The sequence below is a fragment of the Chelonoidis abingdonii genome, chromosome 8 (genome assembly GCF_003597395.2).
Source record: "Chelonoidis abingdonii isolate Lonesome George chromosome 8, CheloAbing_2.0, whole genome shotgun sequence".
Lineage (NCBI taxonomy): Eukaryota > Metazoa > Chordata > Testudines > Testudinidae > Chelonoidis > Chelonoidis abingdonii.
Genome location: NC_133776.1, coordinates 56,044,604 through 56,066,281, shown reverse-complemented (window position 1 = coordinate 56,066,281; position 21,678 = coordinate 56,044,604). Strand labels below are relative to the sequence as shown.

Here is a 21,678-nt window from a genome sequence, read left to right as displayed (position 1 = left end):
TAGCTCAAATTCTTAAGCTCCCCCCTTCATGCCCCCAACCTCCAAAAACCCTACCAAAAAAACCAAAAAACTAAACTAAAATTCTAGTGCACTAAAATATACAGTATTGTCATGTTTTATTGTGAATATTACATAGCCTCTCTCCCAGGTTTCCTTCTGATTTTCAGTGATACTATTGTTATTCTGTAATCTCCGGAGTCATTCTAACACTGCCAATTCAGTCCTTCACCCACTTGACATCTCTTCTACTCTGAACAGAGCTTACTATTTCTTCCACTTCAGAATTGCATCGGTCTGTGGCAGTATCACGTTGTCAGCTTTTCTCTGTCCCTTCCAATAACACTACTGATCCTTTGTGTAGTTCCCATGAAATCTCTGGTGTCTGACCATTGATTGTGTCTGACGTCATTGGTCCAACACTTGATCACTTCCAATCTCTTTCCTCCCTCTGGCAGTGAAACCATCTTTCACATGGCTTCCTGATTACCACTTTTACCTCACTGCAGCATTTAGACAATATGCAGTTGCATTCTCTAAAAGCTATTTTAGCTCTTGAGGTGATGACATATCAGACAGTAGACCATTCCTTCTCCATCTGTCTTAATTATAAGACATCTACTTCCAACTCATAGATGGGCATGGTTCTTCTTGTCAAGAAGAATACCATAGTTATTCATGGTCAAACTCATTCCTCTCAATTTCTCAATCTTGATCTTCTTTTCAGACTTTATGACTGTAATTTTGAAGTTGTCACCCCACCAAGCTCCTCTTTGTTCCTTGTCTTGCTATGCTGTAAATGTTCCTCTCACCTGTTTAACAGCATGTCTGCTTTTCTTTCATCACTCACTTTATTGAATCATTCTTTTGGGCATTCTCTCTTCACACCTTCATATTTGCAGCTTCTTTTGCCTTGCAAATGCACTTTTATTCAAATGCTAGTCTGTTCAGAACAAAACATATAGAAACAATCCTATTGCCTTGTCCTGGAAACCGTGCTCTGGCTATCACTTGTATCCACTACAAAATCTCTCATCTTCAAGCCTGTTAATAGCTTCTCTCTTGATTCTGATTTCATTTCTGTCCCCCCAATCCCTTCCTCCACTTCTCCCTATTCTAATCTGCATTGTGTTGGCAGTGACTCTTTTGTTGGCACTGCATTTCCTTGACTATGACGGAATCATGTTAAGAGCGGTGTACGTTGCACATTAGTAATTTGGGGTAACTGGCAATGGAAGGGGAATTAACAGCAGGAAATGCAATTAACAGGATGATGTAGGAAGGTGTAAGATAAAGCAGATTGCCTGTGCCCGTCACATCACTTCATACTTTCCTGTTCTTTTCTTACCATAACCCTATCATTTGCTTCCCCTCATGCTGTAAGCTACTCCTACCTGCACCAACACTGACTTTCTGATGTGCAATTTAGATCACTATTTGTGTCGCTTCTGAATTTGGCTCACTGTCTGGAGCCATCATGCTGCCACTTTATTGACTTGCTAGACTTTTTTTTTCTAAAATACAGCTCCAGTCCCACCTGTCACATAGGCTACAGCCAGCAAGCTGTTGGACAGTTTAACAGAGCATTCCTTGTTATTACTAACCCACATGCCTTGTCTACAACTCTGTTCTAATCATTCAATTAACTTTTACTAATATTATAAATGTTTGGTGTTGCAGCAGGTTGGCACTCAGGTTTGTAGGACTAACACTTCATCTTGTATTTTACTCTTTTCCCTCATTTTCAGGTTGCTATCAAACAGATAAACCTGCAGAAGCAGCCCAAGAAGGAGTTGATTATTAATGAGATCCTAGTAATGAAAGAGTTAAAGAATCCCAACATAGTCAACTTCCTAGACAGGTAAATGCAGACAATCAAATAGTTAATCTTCCTTCTCTCAGGAGTCAGGATTCTAACCTGACATCTTCTATGATCACTGTGGGTACGATTCCACTGCAGCGTGAAGCATGCTTCCCAGCTCAGGTAGACAGACATGTTAGCTTTGCTTGAGCTAGCACTCTAAAAATCACTTAAAAATAGCCATGTGGCGAGTAGCATGGGCAGCAGGTTGAGCTAGCACCTTAAATACAAACCCACCTGGCCGGCACTGAGCATATACTCAGGAGGTACAATGAGTATTCGGGTTAAGAGATTGCCAGGCAAAAGCCAGGTGCGTTGCAGACCAAAGGGCTGATGATTCAGTAAGGAGCATTCTTTTCTGATTCGGTACCAAACCAATATCCCAAACTGGGGTTGGGGAGCACTGCGCTGCTGGAGGTGCTGTTTTAGATGAGATGCAAAACTGTTACCCTGACTTTTTAGTCAGAGAAGATCTTTGGGCATTTTGGTAAGAGAAGCTTGGCCCCAGCTTTTAAATCCAGTCTGTCTACCTAAAATCTTTTTTTCTAATTGATCTAAAACTCATAGAAATGTAGGGCTGGAAGGGACCTCAAGAGGTTATGTAGTCTATCTCCCTGAACTGAGGCAGGACCAAATACACCATCCCTAGCAGGTGTTTGTCTAAACTATTCTTAAAAATCTCCAATTATGGGAGTTACACGACCTCCCTTGGTAACCTATTCCAATACTTAATTATCCTTGTAGTTAGAAAGCTTTCCTAATATTTAACCTAAATCTTCCTGTCTGCAGGTTAAGCCCATTGCTTCTTGTCCTACCTTCACTGGACATGGAGAACAGTTGGTCGCTGTCCTCTTCATAGCAGCCTTTAACATATTTGAAGCTTGTTATCAGGTTTTCCCCTCAGTCTTCTTTTCTCAAGACTAAACATGGCCCGTTTTTTAACCTTTCCCCATAGGTCAGATTTTCTAAATCTCTCACCCCTTTTGTTGCTCTTACCTGGATTCTCTCCACTTTTCCACAATGTATCCTGAAGTGTGGCACTGAAAACTGGAGATAGGACTCCAGCTGAGGCCTCACCAGTGCCAAGTTCAGGTGGACAATTACCTCCTGTATCTTACTGTTAATATACCCCGGAATATTTCCCCTTTTCACAGCTGCATCACATTGTTGGCTTACGTTCAATTTGTGATCCAAGATCCTTTCCTGCAGTACTATTGCCTAGCCAGTTATTCCCCATTTTGTATGTATGCATTTGATTTTTCCTTTCTAATTGTGGTACTTTGCACCTGTCCTTATTGAATTTAATCTTGTTGATTACAGATCAATTTGTCATGATCATTTTGAATTCTAATCCTGTCCTCCAAAGTGCTGGCAACCTCTCACAGAGTGGTGTCATCTGCAAACTTTATAGCATAGTCCCCACTCCATTATCCAAGCAATTAATGAAAATACTGAATAGTATTGGACCCAGGACACGACTTCTGTAGGAACCCATGAGATAAGTCCTCCCAATTTGACAGTGAATCATTGATAACAACTGAGTACAGTTTTTTAATCACCACCCACTTTAGTAATTTCATAGACCACATTTCTCTAGTTTGTTTGTGAATATCATGTGGGACTTCCAAAAAGCTAAATAAGATAAATCATGTCTACTGCTTCCCCACATCCAGTAGGCCAGTACCTCTGTCAAAGGAGCAAATTAGGTTGGTTTGGCATGATTTGTTCTTTACAAATCCATGCTGGCTATTCCTTAACATCCTATTATCCTCTAGGTGCTTACAAACTGATAGTTTAATAATTTGTTCCAGTATCTTTCCAGATGTTGAAGTTAGTCTGACTGGTCTATAATTCCCCAGGTCCTCATTGTTCCCCTTTTTAAAGACAGGTGCTATGTTTGCCCTTCTCCAGTCCTCTGGGACTTCACCTTTCCTCCATGAATTCATTTGATTGCTAATGGGTCCATGATTGCTTCAGCTACTTCCTTAAATACCTTAGGGTGAATTTTGTCAGGCCTGTTGTGAAGTATTCTCTTGAACAGTTGCTGCAATACACTGTCAGTCATTTATCAGTCCTGATTCTTCACTCCTGGCAAATGAGCTTATTTCTGTATTTTCTGCCTTTAGTTTTCTTGTAGGTGATGAATTGTTTGTTGTGATGGAGTACCTTGCTGGAGGGTCACTCACTGATGTGGTCACAGAAACTTGCATGGATGAGGCACAGATTGCTGCTGTTTGCAGAGAGGTGGGTGTTAAGTTTCTGTGGGTAGGGGGTGAGAGTGCAATCTTTCTTCTCCCATTTTTTGAGATACATTTATATTACTGGCCAGCTGCTGCAACAATTGATTTGATGTCCAGGCTTCATTTAACATCTTCTCTAATAATCTGAAAGAGGAATTAAGCAGCATTTTAACTAGTTTCGAAGAGGGTATTTAATTGGAGAGAATTCTACTGACACTAGTGATTGCAGGGAAATAATATGAAGATGAGATGTGCAGAAATATAGCAAAATGAGTAACAAAAATTGCAACCTAAAAGATCTGGGGAAAAACCAATCCAAAGTAGTGGGAGGGGAACCACTGATGGATAGAGCTGGCTAAAGGTGACAGCAGAAAGCAAATGAAACATGAGTTTGCAATGCAACATGACAATAAAAGTTGATGGAGTTTGGGGCTGGTATATAGATACCTCAAATCATCGAGCAGTGGGGTAGGAGTGTCCCTTTCTATTTGACACCTGCAATATTATGTTCATTCTGGTTATCATGTTACCAGAAGGATACTGACAGGCTGGATGGAGTTCAGAGAAAGTTTCAGGTGGCTGGAGTGATTCACTTTCAAAGAAAGATTTGAAGACAAACCTACAGATATGATGGTTTTAAAATGATCTGTCTGGAGACGATTTAACTTTGTATTTGACATCTAGTTTCCAATAAATTGAAAATTAATACTCTGAATTTAACTTGCCGCCCATGAATGAGTTCAAACTTAAGCTTAAAACTTACTTAAACTCTTTTGACTTAACCAGTAATTCTACTGCCCAACATGTAAATTCAGAATACTCATGACTGGTAAATCAACCCACTTTTCTAAGATGAGCATATGTATTAATTCTCAATAGGAGTTAATTTGTAGCAAGTTTCAAATCCAACTGTTTTGGTTGTAGCCTTTTAAATATATATACCTTTTTCTTTTTTTTTTCTTTCTTTACAGTGAGGAAGAATGTAGGGTTTTGTTTTGTTTTTTGTTTTTTTACCTTTGCTGAACTCAAATATCTGGAGGGATTTTCCACAAATAATACCTTTAGGCAGAAACTCAACATGGACAATTTCAACCTAAAAAGTGAATAATTGAGAGAGCTAGAATTATGTAAAAAATTTTATAATGGAAACTGTTTTGCACCCATCCTTATAGCAAGCACTACATATATTTAAGGGTGAAGCATTCTCCTTATAGTGAAACTCTACCAAAGGAAACTGATCTCAGTAGTCAGTCAGGATTCCCCAACAACTGAAAAGCTGTAAAAAGTAACATTAGCAAAGTGAAAGTGCTTTGGAACTTTGGGGAATCTTGGATGATGCCTGGTTGGTGAGCACTTTTAGTTCATTTTGCAGTTCTGTGATGTCAAGGAAATAGCGTCTACTCTGAGGTTAAAGAAGCAGGTTTTGACCTCAGTGAATTTTGGGTGGCAGTAGTCTGGTTTCTCATCATAAGAGCTTCCTCTGCTGGATATTTAAAGTAATACCTACTACCTTTTTACACATTGCATTATATGCAGATAAATTTTGCTTTTTAATTCACAATACACAAACTGTATATGCTTTTGATAAATGTTTTCCTTTTCCTCCTCTCCTGTACAGTGTTTGCAAGCACTAGAGTTCCTACATGCCAACCAGGTAATCCACAGAGATATTAAGAGTGACAACGTGCTTTTAGGAATGGATGGATCAGTTAAACTCAGTGAGTGCCAGATAATTGTTTCAACCTGCTGCTTCTTTTTAAACATTTTGCAATGAATAGTATGTTTGTAAGTGCATAGTTATCTCAGATATTTGAGATGAATTTTTGCTAAAAATCAGCAATAGAATTCATTCTGCTTTGCAAAAAAAATTTTGCCCGCTATAGTTCGTTTTGTAATTCTGAGCATCTGAAAGCTACTCACTTTGAATGTATCAGACAAGAAGGATGTTTAAGTAACTTATTACCACATGAATAGGTTTGTAACTGTGAGTTAACCTGCAGTGTAAAGTCAGATAAAGATACAAGGATTGCCAGTGAGGGAAGGTGGCGCTAATTGGAGCTGCCTTATTGGTTCCTTTCAGATTCAAATGGTTTTGCACTGTCCATTTAATTGACAGGATGAAAATTACACATTTGTATTTCAGTACTGCCTAAAGGCTGCAAACCAGGTAGGGTCCTATTGTGCTGGACAAGGTACTTGTCTGAATTTTTTTTTAGCTACTGTTAAAAGTATCTACAACAGTAAAAATGTTAGAGATCAGGGAAATATTTTTTGTTTTCAGTTTTATATTGTGCATTTGACAGCACTTATTATGCAGTCAGTTGTTGTGTGCGTCTTTCATACAGCAAGTGGGGAAAGAAAAAAATTTCAAAAATTTAGTGAACTTAATCTCAGAAGTTGCCAGGAGTGTTTAGAGAGAGGTGCATTAAGATTTACACACTGAGCACCTAAAAGTTTGCTAAGCGCTACACAAATGCCTAAAAGGACATGGGGTGACCCTTTAAAGGCTGCTTTCTGGATTTGGACACCTGGGAAATATACACTGTTCCCTGTTCCAAGAGTTTGTAGTCTAATTTCAGTTCTTATACAGTAACTCCTCACTTAGTCCTCCTGGTTAACCTTGTTTGATTGTTACATTGTTATGTTGCTGATCAGTTAGAAAACATGCTCATTTAAAGTTGTGCAATGCTCCCTTATAACGTTGTTTGACAGCCACCTGCTTTGTCCACTGCTTGCAGGAAGAGCAGTCCATTGGAGCTAGCTGGTAGGGGCTTGAAACCTGGGTGGACCAGCAGCCCCCCTATCAGCTCTCCCTATCAGCTCCCCTCTCTCCTAAGTTCCCTGTGTGGCAGCCACCCAGCATGCTATCAGTTGCCGGGCAGTTCAGCTGTCCCTTTCCCCCACTCCTCACTGTGAGCTGCTCCCAAGAGCCTCCTGGTTGCTGTGCAGATGAGGGGAAGAGAGGTGCTAATATCAGGCTGTTCCCCTCCCCCTGCCCTTGTACCCCCATCTCCTGTACCCTATCTCCACAGGCAAGGGACACGACAGGGCTCAGGACTGAGGGAGCTTGCTGGCAGCAGCTGCAGTCTCAATTTGCTAATCCACTTAAAAAGGCAATGTACTTAGAGTAGAGTCAATGTGCTTAAAGGGTCAATGAGTGTCTCTATCTCTCTCTCTCACAGGGTGTCTCTCTGTCTCTCTCTGCCATGCTGTCTCCCCTCCCTCCCGTTTGTGCTGCCTTTTAAAGTGTAAAAAGAACAAGGAGTACTCATGGCACTTTAGAGACTAACACATTTATTTGAGCATAAGCTTTCATGGGCTAAAACTCACTTCATCGGATGCATACAGTGGAAAATGCAGTAGGAAGAAAGCTTATGCCCAAATAAATTTGTTAGTCTCTTAAGTGCCACAAGTACTCCTTGTTCTTTTTGCTGATACAGACTAACACTGCTACCACTCTGAAACATGTAGGGTGTAAGGCTACATTAACATGTTACCCCTTGAGGGCTCAGCCAAGTGCTAGTTCATCATTTAGCAGTAAGGCATTCCCTGGGAAATATCCCACCCTCTGACTTGACCACCTCAACCAATTTTCACAATCATCATTGCTGTGTACAGTATTAAATTGTTTGTTTTAAAACTTATACTCTGTGTGTGTGTGTGTGTGTGTGTGTGTATTTTTATATGTCTGTGCACACACACGCGCACACACACACAGTCTTTTGTCTGGTGAAAAGAATTTCCCTGGAACCTACACCTCCTACCTCCCCATTTACATTAATTCATTTGGGGAAACTGGATTCACTTAACATCATTTTGCCTAAAGTAGCATTTTTCAGGAACATAACTACAACGTTAAGCAAGGAGTTACTGTACGTGGGAGAGTTTGTAAACAGTAATGTGGAAAGGTGAACAGTGAAAGATAATAGGGTTACTCAGGTAAATTAAGTGCACATCCTAAGGGTATTTAGAAGGATCTGTCAGAATTATAGGACTGTGGAATTTTTGCTTTGTGTACAAACTGAGTATTTGCAGTCTATCTTCCAAATGAGGTGACAAGTGAAGGGAAGCAGTGGAAGGTGTGAGTGGGAGAGATTGAATGGAGGGAGGAGAGAGGAGTATAGCAGAGGATGTATAAAGGGGAAAGATTTAAGGAAGGACAGGGACATGATGAGGAGCGGTGAGGTAGGTGATGGGAATAGGTATGAAGAAGAGGTGGTTGCTGGAAGAGAAAAGGAGGCGGGGGATCAGCAGAGATGGCATGGGGACGCAGGAGAAAGTAACTATAGAAACTTGCTAGCTGAATCAAGTGGCTGTAGAATCTGTTGAGGTTAATGGAGTCTTTAATCCTCTATTTGGTGAAGGAGGCATGGGCTACCCACCTCACAAAACACAGTAAAAGAGCCACCATGGCTTGGCTTAATCATGTAAAAGAAGCAGTGAGAGATAAAAAGGCATCTTTTAAAAAGTGGAAGTCAAATCCTAGTGAGGTAAATAGAAAGGAACATAAACACTGCCAAATTAAGTGTAAAAATGTAATAAGAAAAGCCAAAAAGGAGTTTGAAGAACAGCTAGCCAAAAACTCAAAAGGTAATAAAATGTTTACGTACATCCGAAGCAGGAAGCCTGCTAAACAACCAGTGGGGCCCCTGGACAATCGAGATACAAAAGGAGCACTTAAAGACGATAAAGTCAGTGAAACTAAATGAATTCTTTGCTTCAGTCTTCGTGGCTGAGAATGTTAAGGAGATTCCCAAACCTGAGCCATCCTTTGTAGGTGATAAATATGAGGAATCGTCACAGATTGAAGTGTCATTAGAGGAGGTTTTGGAATTAATTGATAAACTTAACAGTAACAAGTCACTGGGACCAGATGGCATTCACCCAAGAGTTCTGAAAACTCAAATATGAAATTGTGGAACTGTTAACTATGGTTTGTAACCTGTCCTTTTAAATTAGCTTCTGTACCCAATGACTGGAAGATAGCTAATGTAACGCCAATATTTAAAAAGGGCTGTAGAGGTGATCCCAGCAGTTACAGACTGATAGGTCTAACATCAGTACCGGGCAAATTAGTTGAAACAATAGTAAAGAATAAAATTGTCAGAGACACAGAAGAACATACATTGTTGGGCAAAAGTCAACATGGTTTCCGTAAAGGGAAATCATGTCTTACTAATCTATTAGAGTTCTTTGAAGAGGTCAACAAACATGTGGACAAGAGGGATCCAGTGGATATAGTGTACTTAGATTTCCAGAAAGCCTTTAACAAGGTCCCTCACCAAATGCTCTTACTTAAATTAAGCTGTCATGGGATAAGAGGGAGATCCTTTTGTGGATTAAGAAACTTGTTAAATAAATCCAGGGAACTAAAAGTAGGAAATAAATAGGCTTAAACTTCAGAATAGAGAGGGATAACTTAGCTGGTGTTCCTCGAAGGCAATCCTAGGACCCAATCCTACTTCCAACTTATGCCTAAATATGCATCTGAACTTGCTCAAACGAATAGAGTAAGACCACAAGAGACTGTGAAGAACTTCAAAAAGATCTCCACAAAACTAAGTGTTTGTGGCAACAAAGGGCAAAATGAAATTTATGTGTATTAAATATAAAGTAATGCACATATGGAGAAAATAACTCCAACTATACATACAATATTGATGGGAGTCTAATTTTATCTACAACTAACAAGAAAATCTTGGAGTCATCGTGGATAGTTCTCTGAAAGACGTTCACAACAGTGCGCCTAAGTGACATCAAAAAAGCAAACAGGATGTTAGGAATCGTTAAAAAAAGGGATAGAGAATAAGACAGAGAATATCTTATGCCTTATAAATAATCCCATAGGTACGCCTATGTCTTACTGGAATACGTATACAGATGTTGGTCTCCCTCATCTCAAAAAAGATATACTGGCATTAGAAAAGGTTCAGAGAAGAGCAACTAAAATGATTAGGGGTTTGGAACGGGTCCCATATGTGGAGAGATTAAAAAGGCTAGGACTCTTCGGCTTGGAAAAGAGGAGACTAAGGGGGGGGTATGATAGAGGTATATAAAATCATGAGTGATGTGGAGAAAGTGAATAAGGAAAAGTTATTTACTTGTTCCAATAATACAAGAACTAGGGGCCACCAAATGAAATTAATGGGCAGCAGATTTAAAACAAACAAAAGGAAGTTCTTCACGCAGCGCACAGTCAACCTGTGAAACTTCTTGCCTGAGGAGGTTGTGAAGGCTAGGACTATAACAGTTTAAAAGAGAACTAGATAAATTCATGGAGGTTAAGTCCATTAATGGCTATTAGCCAGGATGGATAAGGAATGGTGTCCCTAGCCTTTGTCAGAGGGTGGAGATGGATGGCAGGAGAGAGATCACATGATCATTGCCTGTTGGGTTCACTCCCTGTGGGGCACCTGGCATTGGCCACTGTTGACAGACAGGATGCTGGGCTGGATGGACCCTTGGTCTGACCCAGTATGGACATTCTTATTTTCTTATGTTAGTATCTGTAGTGAAGATTGTGGTGGGTTGACCTGGTCCATGGGAGGTGATTGATGTGCACTCCTATGCTAGGAGAAGGGGCCTGAGCAGTTCTCAAGGGCATCTTAGCTCTCAGGATGGTACTGTGGGTGAAGGTATTTTTTTTCTTAGAGTTGCTGTCTCTGAAGAAGCTGACAGTGGGAGGCTAGTGTGACTGTAGTGAGGATCCCCAGGCAGATGAAGAGTGGATGGGCTGCCAGTGTCTGGTCTCCTTGAAACACCTTTCCTTGCATAGTCTGCAGAGGCTCTCACCTGCCTTCTCCCTGTTGATGCTGAGGAGGCTAGAAGGCTTTTCTGGGGCACTTGGGGATTGAGCTGCTGCTTCGGTCACATTTTTGAAGTCGCCTAGATTTCAGGTTGACTGTGACCCTTTGAGGGAATGGAAGTGAATGATGCTATAGACCTTGAGGGGAAAGCCTTTATGAAAGAGCAGCAAGATGAGAGCTACTGGCTGCTGTTGCTTTGGAGACTGGGAACGAGGTGGTTAGTAGCTTGCTAAACTGCCCTTGGACAGCAGTTAGGATTTTCAGGCACGAAACCCATTTGTCAGCACTATCTGGTACTAGCATTTGAAATGTAGGGAAAAGTATTTTTAAAGTTCGAAATTCTTTCTCTCAAACTAATGTAAATCTTAGGATGAACCCAGCTTTTGCTGAGATTGTCGTAATTGGTGCTCTGCATACCTGAAAAGAAGTGGGAGATCTGCGGGTTGGACAAAGTAGCAGGGTGGAATATGCATTGAAAATGCATTGTTGATGCATTCCATTCATTCTAGTAAAAATAAAGGGCCAGATTTTCAAGAGATTTTACATTTAACCACTAAAATAATGGCCAAATTTTCCAAGAGCATCATAGCACATTGGGTGTTGAGCTCTTTTGAGAACATGACCCCTGGTAAATCTAGGTAAACTTAAAATGTTCCGTTTTAAAAAATGCTCCAACCTCCAAGTGTTTTAATTTTGAACCATAACTTTTCACCTATAATAATCTGATTAAAAAACAAAAATCAAAAGGCACAGCCTTTTTTAAAAAAAACAAAAAACAAAAAACTATTCCCCATTGAAGAGGCTTTATTTTGCTGAGTTTAAGATCTGAGTTGATAAGAAAATGCACTTTTCCAGCCAGTAGGTGGAGACCTTGAATGAATCTATATAGAATGAGTATAGCTTGCTCTTCAGTTGTTTCCTTGTCTAGGTGATGGGTTTGTTCCTCTAAGCTTTTTTCTGTTGAATATACTTTATAGTAGCTTCATAGATCTAAAGCCTCACTTCCAGACCTCTGTTCCCCATAGTGCAATGATTCAATAGCTAAACCTGTAGTAAAATACTGAAGTTGATAAGTGCAAAAATAAATATTGAAAACATTTTTGTATAGGGTTACCATATTTCAGGTTCCCAAAAAGAGGACACTGGTGGGAGGTGATGGGTGAAGATGCCCACTGGAGGTACGGGAACTGTCGTTCCCTGTCATGGTGGCAGGACGGCTGGCACAAGCCCAGGATACAGCGACAGCCATCAGTCAGCGCCTGCTTGTGGTACCCCTTCACAAGGGAGGAGAGATGGGACCTGGTTGGTTGGGATTTGGCAGCTGTGATTTGTAGGGGAATGGACCGATCAGCTGACGATGCAGCGGAGGGACCAGTTGGGAAGTGGACCAATGGCGGCTTTCTGAGCTGCAGCTTGTCTGCTCTGCAAAAACCTGGACATGGCTATTACTTGAAAACCCTGCCTGGGCAGAAAAAGGAGGCTCAAAAAGAGGCTCTGTCCAGGAAAACCTGGATGTATGGTAACCCTATTTTTGTACTGGGACTGGAGCCCAGTCTGATGGTGTCACCTTCCGGGTTCAGGACCATTCCATTACACAACATAGTATAAAGGCTACACCAGTGCACAAAAATGTTTTCCCCCATGTTGTTTTTGGTCCTTTTTTGTTGGAATTCTTGGTAGCTTGAAGAGGGATTAGACAAAATATCACTTCTTTTTTTTAGACCACAAATTACCTTTATAAAAAAGAATTTAATTCTTTAAGTAGTTTATTTTAAGTAGGATATATTCTTCAGTGTTTGTAGGAACTTGCTGGTTAGACTTTCTGCTGTGACATGAAAAGTATAGAAAAACTTTGAGATTGCAAATGTACAGATGCAAAAGATGTTTCTATAGTAATAGAAAAAATTGTTGTTAGATAATTAGGGTTTGAGATGTGATTCACAACAGACTAGGATGCACTGAATTAACTATCACTAACTAATTCCTTTATTATCATGTAGCCGACTTTGGTTTCTGTGCTCAGATCACCCCAGAGCAGAGCAAGCGCAGCACCATGGTTGGGACTCCCTATTGGATGGCTCCTGAGGTGGTCACACGAAAAGCCTATGGCCCTAAAGTGGATATCTGGTCTCTGGGTATCATGGCTATTGAAATGGTGGAAGGAGAGCCCCCATACCTCAATGAAAACCCTCTGAGGGTAAGATATTCCATCCTTTAGGAGTGCTGCATCAATCATGCATATAAAACAGTGGCTCAGAAATGTGGTGAAGAGATTTGTGATCTTTAACTTGTAGATTATGGGTTTGAATCCAAACCAGGTTAGAAGTGTTTAAATGGTTATCAGCTGATGGCTGTTTAGTACAGTCAAAGCAGTTCCTAGCGGACAGGAATCTACATGAAAAAATCAAGGGTAATTAATGCAGGGAGTTCCCAGTATACAGGATGATGATATAATAGACATGGAGGAGGATATTACCCTTTCACCCTGAGAGATGGTCTCTCCAGAACATGGTTGAGGCATATTGACAGTACCTGTTTTTAGTTAAATAGTAGAATTCATCTCTGAGTACTGACAGTCTTTTGCCAGCAATAAACTTCTGTAGGCTCAGAAAAGTAAATCCAATTAAATTACAAAGAACAAAGTACAAATCACGCTCCAACAAATAGACTTGTACTCTCTGTTCATATATAAGGATATATTTATTATAGTGTCCATCACCCTAAATTCTTAAGTATCTATAGTCATCTTGTTACTAACAAAAGCAAGTGACAGTTGCTAAAGCTGGGCAGTGCCACTCTTACAGCATCTACCAATGTGAGGAGAAGCAGGTTGCATTCCTTCTACCCCTCAAGACTCAGGCCGTGCCTACGCTATGGGTGCTACAGGGGCACAGCTAGGCTGCTGTGGAAATGGTTTTGCCATCACTGTAGGAACACCACCTCCCTGAGCAACAACCACTAGGTTGACAGAAGCGTTTGCCTGTTGACCTAGCTGTGTCTGCACTGGGGATTAGGTCAGCATAGCTACAGCACCCAGAGAATGAGCTATGCTGACCTAATTGAAGTGTAGACCAGGCCTACTGCATTGCCTCTAACATTCTCAGCCCTTAGTGGAGAAATGAGTTCAGAAGTTGTGCCCAAATATTTAACCAAATCAGGTGTGTGTAGTGTTGGTCTGTCCACAGTTTGTCACATAGAGCAATTCCCTTTATCTCTGCATCCTTGTGGTGGGAGTCTGTCTTTGGGCTGCTCTTATTCCATAGTTGCTCATTGATATTGTTTTATAGCACGAAACCTGCCCATGTATTTCATTTGTAGGAGCTTGATTGGTGGTGAATAGTGGTTGCAAAGTGTACAAAGGCATACTATACATACTCAAATGAGGTACCTTGCCTAGGTCCATCATGCATATTCATGTTTTATCTTCTTAAGGGAGAGAATTTATATGTGATTAAAGTCTACATTATACTAACCATGTAAAACAACCAGGAAGTAAGTGATCACAACAGGAAAAAAGAAAAATGACATTTCAGTACCTGCGTCAGGCATCCATTATGGCAGGCATCCAAGTTGAAGATTCAGCAAGAAAACTTAATTGTCATATGCTAGTCAGTGTCTGGTTTTTAGTGTTTTTCTTTTTAGATGTACTTCAATAAATGCTGCTTCTAACTTGAAATACTAATGCATTGCAAATCAGATCTTTCAGAATTTTGACAGATGACTTGGGTGTAACGGCCCATCTCTCTCTCTCGGTTTGCAGGCTTTGTATTTAATAGCAACTAATGGCACACCAGAACTGCAGAATCCAGAGAAACTGTCCCCAATATTCCGGGATTTTCTAAACCGTTGTTTGGAGATGGATGTAGAGAAAAGGGGATCAGCCAAAGAACTGTTACAGGTAAGTATATGTATGTTGGAGTGTCCCCAAAAGCTTGAAATTCGACGATCACTAAAACAGTAGTCAGCTAGTGCTGACGTCTGCTTGTCTTTGTTTTCCTTTTCCTATTGAAGGATCATTTAATGGAGAATAGTGGGAGGGAAACACAGGAATCAAAATTTGCAACACAAAAGTAGATGATTCTTCTTCTGCAATCACTACTGGCTGCTTTCTGCCAGTGGCGATTCTTCAGTGACACCACAGCTTAGGTAAACAGAGAGGCTGCTGTAGCCAGCACAGTGAACACAGAACAGGATAGAGGGAAAAGATTTAAAAAAAGGAATGCATGGGGAAGGTTGTTGGAGAGAGGAGGACAGAGGCTAGCCAGAGTTATTGGATATTGCTATGTGGAGGAACAGCTGTCAACAAATCTGTGCTACTATGGATCATTCATTGGGCATATCTCCTTGAGGTGCTGCATATTGGCACTTTTATGAAGTGCTTTCTTAACTTGGGATAGAAAGTGCTATGTAAATACACCTCTACCCCAATATAACGCGGTCCTCAGGGAGCCAAAAAATCTCACCGCCTTATAGGTGAGACCATGTTATATCGGGTCCAGTCCAGTATCACATACCAACAACAGCCAGTATGCCGTGCTGGACTGGACTGGGTTCCCTAGAGGTGATTTAAAGGGCTCCAGCTGTTGCAGGGAGCCCCGGGCCCATTAAATCACCGCTGGAGCCCAGGATGGGATTTAAAGGGTCTGGGGCTCCCTGCAGTGGCCAGAGCCTCTGGCCCTTTAAATCACTGCCTGAACCCAGCTGCCGGAGATTTAAAGGACCTGGGGCTCCAGCTGCTGCGGTGGGGCCCGGGCCCTTAAAATCACCGCCGGAGCTCCGGCAGTGGGGATCAGGTGAGGATTTAAAGGGCCCAGGGTTCCCCGCTGCTTTACCGCATTATATCCGAATTCGTGCTATATTGGGTCGCGTTACATCAGGGTAGAGGTGTATAATAGTTTATTTTTGGAATTTGATTCTTACTAACTTACTGTGTTTCTCTGTTCCTGGCAGCATCCTTTCCTGAAATTGGCCAAACCTCTGTCTAGCTTGACGCCATTGATCCTGGCAGCCAAAGAAGCAATGAAGAGTAACCGCTAACATTGTTGCAATGGCCTTCATCTTTTTTTAAAAATCTTTATAATATATGAAAATTGTTACTCTTGTTAGGGGGGTTGAAAAAGTCTGCAAAAGGGAAAAACGCTCACGAAGAAGACACCTGAAATGAAATATGGTGACTTTTAAGTAAACCCTTTTTAGGGTCTAAAAGGAATTGTGGACTGAATCACTGGTCTTTCACCTCTTTTGCAGACAGCCCAGGAATCCTGCTTCCCATGCCTGGGGTTTTAAGTTTTTTGATGACTTCGCTGTAACAGTTCCCATTCATTGTGCTCTCTGGGGGACTTTCAATACTTGAATGACAGATTCAAGCTTTTGGAGAGAGGCATTAATTTTATCTGCTGATCTTTCCTCCTCCTCCCCTTTTCCTGTGTCTTTCAAGTTGCTTTGGCCATCTCCCATATGACTAGATTAACAGCAAGTGTGAGAGAAATGTGAAGGTACAATTTACCCACCCTCCCCCCACCCTTTACCATACAATTTAGCTGTGACTGTACTGTAGAATTAACGACTCGGATACTTAAGAAACTAACTTTAAATGAAATCTGCTTGTAAGTAGAGTATAGGGAGAGGGGGAAGAGAAGAGTTCAGCTGTCTTTCTGATCTGTAACTGCTCCGGGGATTTCTAATCCAAGAGAGAGACATCTCAGTGTAGCAAATTGTGGTGGGTCAGGTTTTTGGAGGTCAGCCTACAGATATGAGGAGAAGGGAGCAGATGTTTGAGGAAAGAAACACCCCCATCCCGTCCCCATTATATTCCTGTCTATTTCCATCCCCCCACAACTTCCTGAGACTTGTTGGCCAAGGCAGAAGGGATGTCTTGTGTGGTGTAGTGAGTGGTCTTAAAACCAAGTGTTTATCTATGCTCTTTCTTGGGCTTTGGGATTTATGCTGGTGCCTTTGACTTTTTTACATTTCCCTCCTTTGTATCAAATGAATTTTTGTATATGTTGTAATTTTATTCCCAAAAGCAAATAATGCATCAACCTAGGAGTTGTCAAGATTTAAGTATTAGCTATTTTTTTCCATTTTTATATGTGCTCCATTTCTACTAATGAAATCAAAAGAACAAATAATTCATCAGAATGAAGATCCAAGACTTTTTTTTTTTAAATAATTCATACAGGAGTTTATGAACACCTGGGAATGCCAAAGTGCTGTTCTATGGAGACAAAGTCTGAGGTGGGAAAGTAGCTTCATCAGACATGAAAGTGGCTTACTTGAGTGGCTGATGTATGACTGGAGAGAGTCATCATGTCATGATGGCCCCTTTTCACTAAAGACATTTTACCAGCTAGGATGGCAGAAGACAATGTTTAGTGCAAGAAAAAAGTGCCTTCCTATAAGAGCTAGTGAGTAACTTGAGTTCTTGAGGTGATGCTAACTGAAGTAGTAACAGTAGAAACCATAGAAGTATCCCTGGTCCCTGATTTCAGCCACTGAAATTGCTGCATTTATACCTATAGATTATTTTCATAAGGAGCTGTTTGTTACTGTAATGTGCCAAACAATACGCATGAAAGAATAGCTACTAATTTGGTGCTAAGCAGTTATGTTGCATTCCCAACTGGCAGCGCATGTCAAGCGGAGAGAGTCCAGGTCCTGGGGTGAGATGATTCCATTTGGTGTCTGACAAATTGCATAAACCAGAGTTTTACATATGTTCTTTTTACTGTGGGAAGGCCCTTTTCTTCTGTGTACGAATAATTTCAATATTTATATGTGGATAGAAGTGGCTGTTCTGGGTTTTGGTAACCAAGATGTAGCTCTGCCTAGAGCACCTGAAAAAATTAGCTTTCACTTCCTGAGCCTGTATATCATGGGGTTTCATTCTCTCAGAACTTATCCTTCAACAAATTGTGCTAGCAAATTGCTTTGCACCAACAAGATACCTTATTCATGTAGGAAATAGAGCCACCACACTTCAGTCTGAGTTCTTGTAACCACTAGCGCAGGGGTGGGCAAACTTTTTGGGCTGAGGGCCACATCTGGGAATAGAAATTGTATGGCAAGCCATGAATGCACACAAAATTGAGGTTAGGATATGGGAGGGGGTGAGGGCTCTGGTTGGGAATGTGGGCTCCAGGGTGGGGCCAAAAATGAGGAGTTCAGGGTGCCTGAAGGGGCTCCGAGTTGGGGTGTGGGAGTGGGGGGGAGGTGAGGGCTCCGGCTGGGAGGATGCGGATTTGGGGTGGGACTGGGGATGAGGAGTTTGGGATGCAGGAGGGTGCTCCGGGCTGGGATTGAGGAGTTTGGAGGGCAGGAGAGCAATCAGGGCTGGGGCATGGGGTTGGGATATGGGGAGAGGCTCGGGTTTAGGCTCTGAGCGGCGCTTACCTCAAGTGGCTCCCGGGAGCGGTGACATGTCCCTTCTCCACCTCCTATGCGGAGGCGCGGCCAGGTGCTTATGCATACTGCCCTGTCCACAGGCACTGTCCCTGCAGCTCCCATTGGCACACCAGAGGGGGCCATTGGAGTGCATAGGAGCTGGAGGGGGGCCATGCTACAGCTTCTGGGAGCCATGTGGTGCGGCCCCTGACTCAGACCTGGCTGGAGTGATGGAGCAGGGCCATTCATCTGCTTCTGGGAGCCATGTGGCGCGACCCCATACTCTGCGCCCCAGTAAGCCCCAGACCCCACTCCCCAGCAGGAACTCGAGGGCCATCTTAAAACAGCTCGTGGGCTGTAGTTTGCCCACCTTGCACTAGTGTAACAGGTGCCAAGCTGAATTACTTTAACAAGGATAACATCAAAAGAATACGCAGCCCACTAGCCATAAAGAACTAGAATGTTGCATTCCAAGGAAGGATCAAGTCATGGTCTGAATACTCTAGGTGTGCGTCCCCTCTTACAAACTTGGTATGTACTGAAAGCCATTGATACCATAAACAGTAGAATGGCAGCAGCCAGGTTTAAATACATGTGACTCAAAGTAAAAGATCTTCCTGTCCATAGGGAGAAGCAAGGAGTACTGGGTTATATTTTATCTTTTCTCATCAGTGGCTCCCTGTCCATTGCTGGCAATGGACTTTGTGAAAACCAGACTCCTGATGCAGGAGTATAAGCTGGCTTTTTCCCCACCGGTAGCAAAACCTAGTCTACTATATAAATATAATTTTGTTCTGATATTAGCAGGAAAATTTAAAATCAGTAAGTAATTTTAACTGATTAGTTCAGTCTTACTGATAAAGAAAACCTCCTTCTGATCTCACAATAGCAAATCTGTTCAGGTCAGTATCTGTAGCTCTTTAAGGGGTGACTTCTAAACTTTTAATTCTTTTTAAAAAAAAAAATAAACCTCATCCAGGAGTTACCTAAATGCATCCCAGTGCTTCTCATGTGGCCTAGAGTACTATGAACTATAGTTAAAAAGCGCACAAGAACGCCCCTTGTACGTATATGATTCTACAATAAGGTTTCTTTTGCTCCTGTTGCCAGAAGGTAATCAGGACAAAGGAGAGAGGTCAAAGGAGAGAGATCAGAAATATTGGGAACATTTAATTTCTGCAGCGAAGTGAGGGAAAATAGTTAAGTAGAGTCAGTAAGCTGGTAAACTCATAGGGAAGTTGCTGCTCTGTGCTTCGTTGTGTAACCACTGTGCAGTTTGCATGTCAGTAGGTTGACCATCAATCTTCTAACTGAACATGTGTTGCATATATTTTCCAAGTGTCCATTTTTTCCATGAGGGACCAGGTTAGAACTGAGACTAGCTCATTTGTTCTCCCCAGCCTAGATGAATAATTAGTGCAGGTTCAGAGAGAATAGCCAGAGTTTGAGTGGATGCTGAAAGCAAAATATCACTTCAGAACATGCCAGAATTCCCAGATCTCTAGCAGTCACCTCAGATGACCGGCACAATCACAAATATGCATATGAATAAATGCTACGGTTGCACAACACAGTAATTAGAGTTGGGAGTAGAGATGGGCAGCATACTGTTTTGAAAGCAAGTGAACAGGGAATGTTTGTCTCCCAGGATATTTTTTAGCACAGAACTTGGAATAAATCCGACTTCCCACCAAGTAGACATGCTTGGTCACACATTCTCATCTGAATATTCACTGTACAAGTACTGCTGAGTAGCTGCAAGAGATGTGCTTCAGAGCAGTGTAATTGAACTCTGCTGTCATAAAAGGGTGGGAAAATCAAGAATACTGTTAAGTCTTTATAGCTGGAATTGAAAAATTTCTCTGGTCTGCTTTCTCTCTCTCCTTCACTTTGCCGGATGGAAATGGATGTAGGTTCAAGCTTTATTTTTTATTACTGTATCCAGATTTTAATGTTTTCTTTTGTTTAATTTAATCTCATTCTGTTATTTAATTTTCTGCAATATTAACTACTGTATTTGATTACTTTATTAACTTTTTGTTCTTTCAGGGCTAGAAATAAACTTTTTTAAATGTTTGTTTTTCTCCTTCCTGAGTTTATATCTTTTTAAGATCAGAGTAGTGTAAAAATGGTTAGCTATCTTAAAGGGTTTAGGGGAATGTTCTCAGTGTTTGTGTAACTTTGAATTTAAGCAAGAAATGTAAATGTTTTACGCACACTTTCTTTTCAGTGTGATTTTTATTTTGGTGTATCTCAGCTTAGTTATCCTTTGTCTTAAAAATCTTCCTAATCAACGATAACAGCAACACCAGATGATAACTGCAAGCTTTTCTTGCTGAGCTCCATTTGCAAGTCAGTCCTGCCTCCAATAACCATTCCTGACTGTTTGAAACCAGGAGATTGTCTTCCCTTCTCTTAATGGAGCAGACAACTAACAGGGTCTTTCTGGGAGGCTGTTGCTAAAGCAGCACCATTAGTAAAGAACTGACCAGACTGTCTACACTGCATCTTCTAAGACCAGAGTTCTATAAAGTAGTATTTTGTTAGTGATGGGATTTGGAATTGACAAGCCAGTAGTCATTGATCAAGCTGCTGGCAACATAAAGTTCCTGTGAAAGTATTCCTAACAAGTGCAATATTTTATTAAAAATTTCGTCAGAAGTGCCACATTTAAGTGTTACACAGAATAGACTGCAAGAAGCATGGAGCACAAGTGCTACCCTTTCGTCTAAACAGACTATGATCTCCTTGTATCAGCTTTTTGCTAGCAGTGAGAAGTCTTCAGGAGTGGATGACTTACCTGGGCTTTGGTATTGGATCAGAAGTGCCCGTTGATAGACTCAGGATTTTCTCTTTAGTAACTGTTTATCTGTACTGAAGTCTGTCACTAAGAAAAGGACAAACGAAGTGAACCCTTCTAGGGGCCAAGGTTGGTTTGGTTGAAATCTGGATGAAGTTTCCATTGTTAAACATTTTTCTGCTGTGAAAGTCAAGGATACATCATGCATATATCCATTACTGTCTTCTTGCCACATACTTCAGGAAATAGCTTCTCCCCCTTCTCAAATGTCCAGTCAGCAAGAGAAGTGTGGAAACAAGTGGTCTTCCAGAAATGTTTATAACCTCAAAACATTGGGGCATTGGATTGTGCAGTATTCCTCCTATTCAGATGATTTATTTTCCTTATCATGGTAGCTTTGGTTTTATGTATGCAAGATCCCTTGTGCATTTGAATTCATGTTCTTAATGTTGCATTAGCTCTTGAATTTAATTTTAAGTTTTTTAAAAATTGGGAAGAGAAACTGCTTAATATTTATATAATCCATGTGGACGTTAGATGCCTCATTAAAGAGAGCTAGACCTTGTCTGCATAGAAATTTGCACTCTTGTT

The 21,678-nt window shown here is 41.2% G+C and overlaps 1 protein-coding gene across 8 annotated transcripts in view; it reads left to right on the top strand.

The window, feature by feature from the left end:
• PAK2 (p21 (RAC1) activated kinase 2) overlaps positions 1-20,363 on the top strand; it is a 77,392-nt gene extending 57,029 nt beyond the window's left edge. For 6 of the 8 annotated variants that reach the window (XM_032805891.2, XM_032805929.2, XM_032805902.2 and 3 more), the window contains 6 exons: positions 1,746-1,858; positions 3,985-4,102; positions 5,717-5,816; positions 12,905-13,101; positions 14,665-14,802; positions 15,855-20,363. In XM_032805891.2, coding sequence (XP_032661782.1) covers positions 1,746-1,858; positions 3,985-4,102; positions 5,717-5,816; positions 12,905-13,101; positions 14,665-14,802; positions 15,855-15,941 — 753 coding nt within the window. In that variant the 3' untranslated portion in view covers positions 15,942-20,363. The remainder of the gene's footprint in view (positions 1-1,745; positions 1,859-3,984; positions 4,103-5,716; positions 5,817-12,904; positions 13,102-14,664; positions 14,803-15,854) is intronic. The other 2 variants (XR_012656393.1, XR_012656394.1) reach the window with 1 other exon arrangement.
• Positions 20,364-21,678: the final 1,315 nt, after the last annotated feature.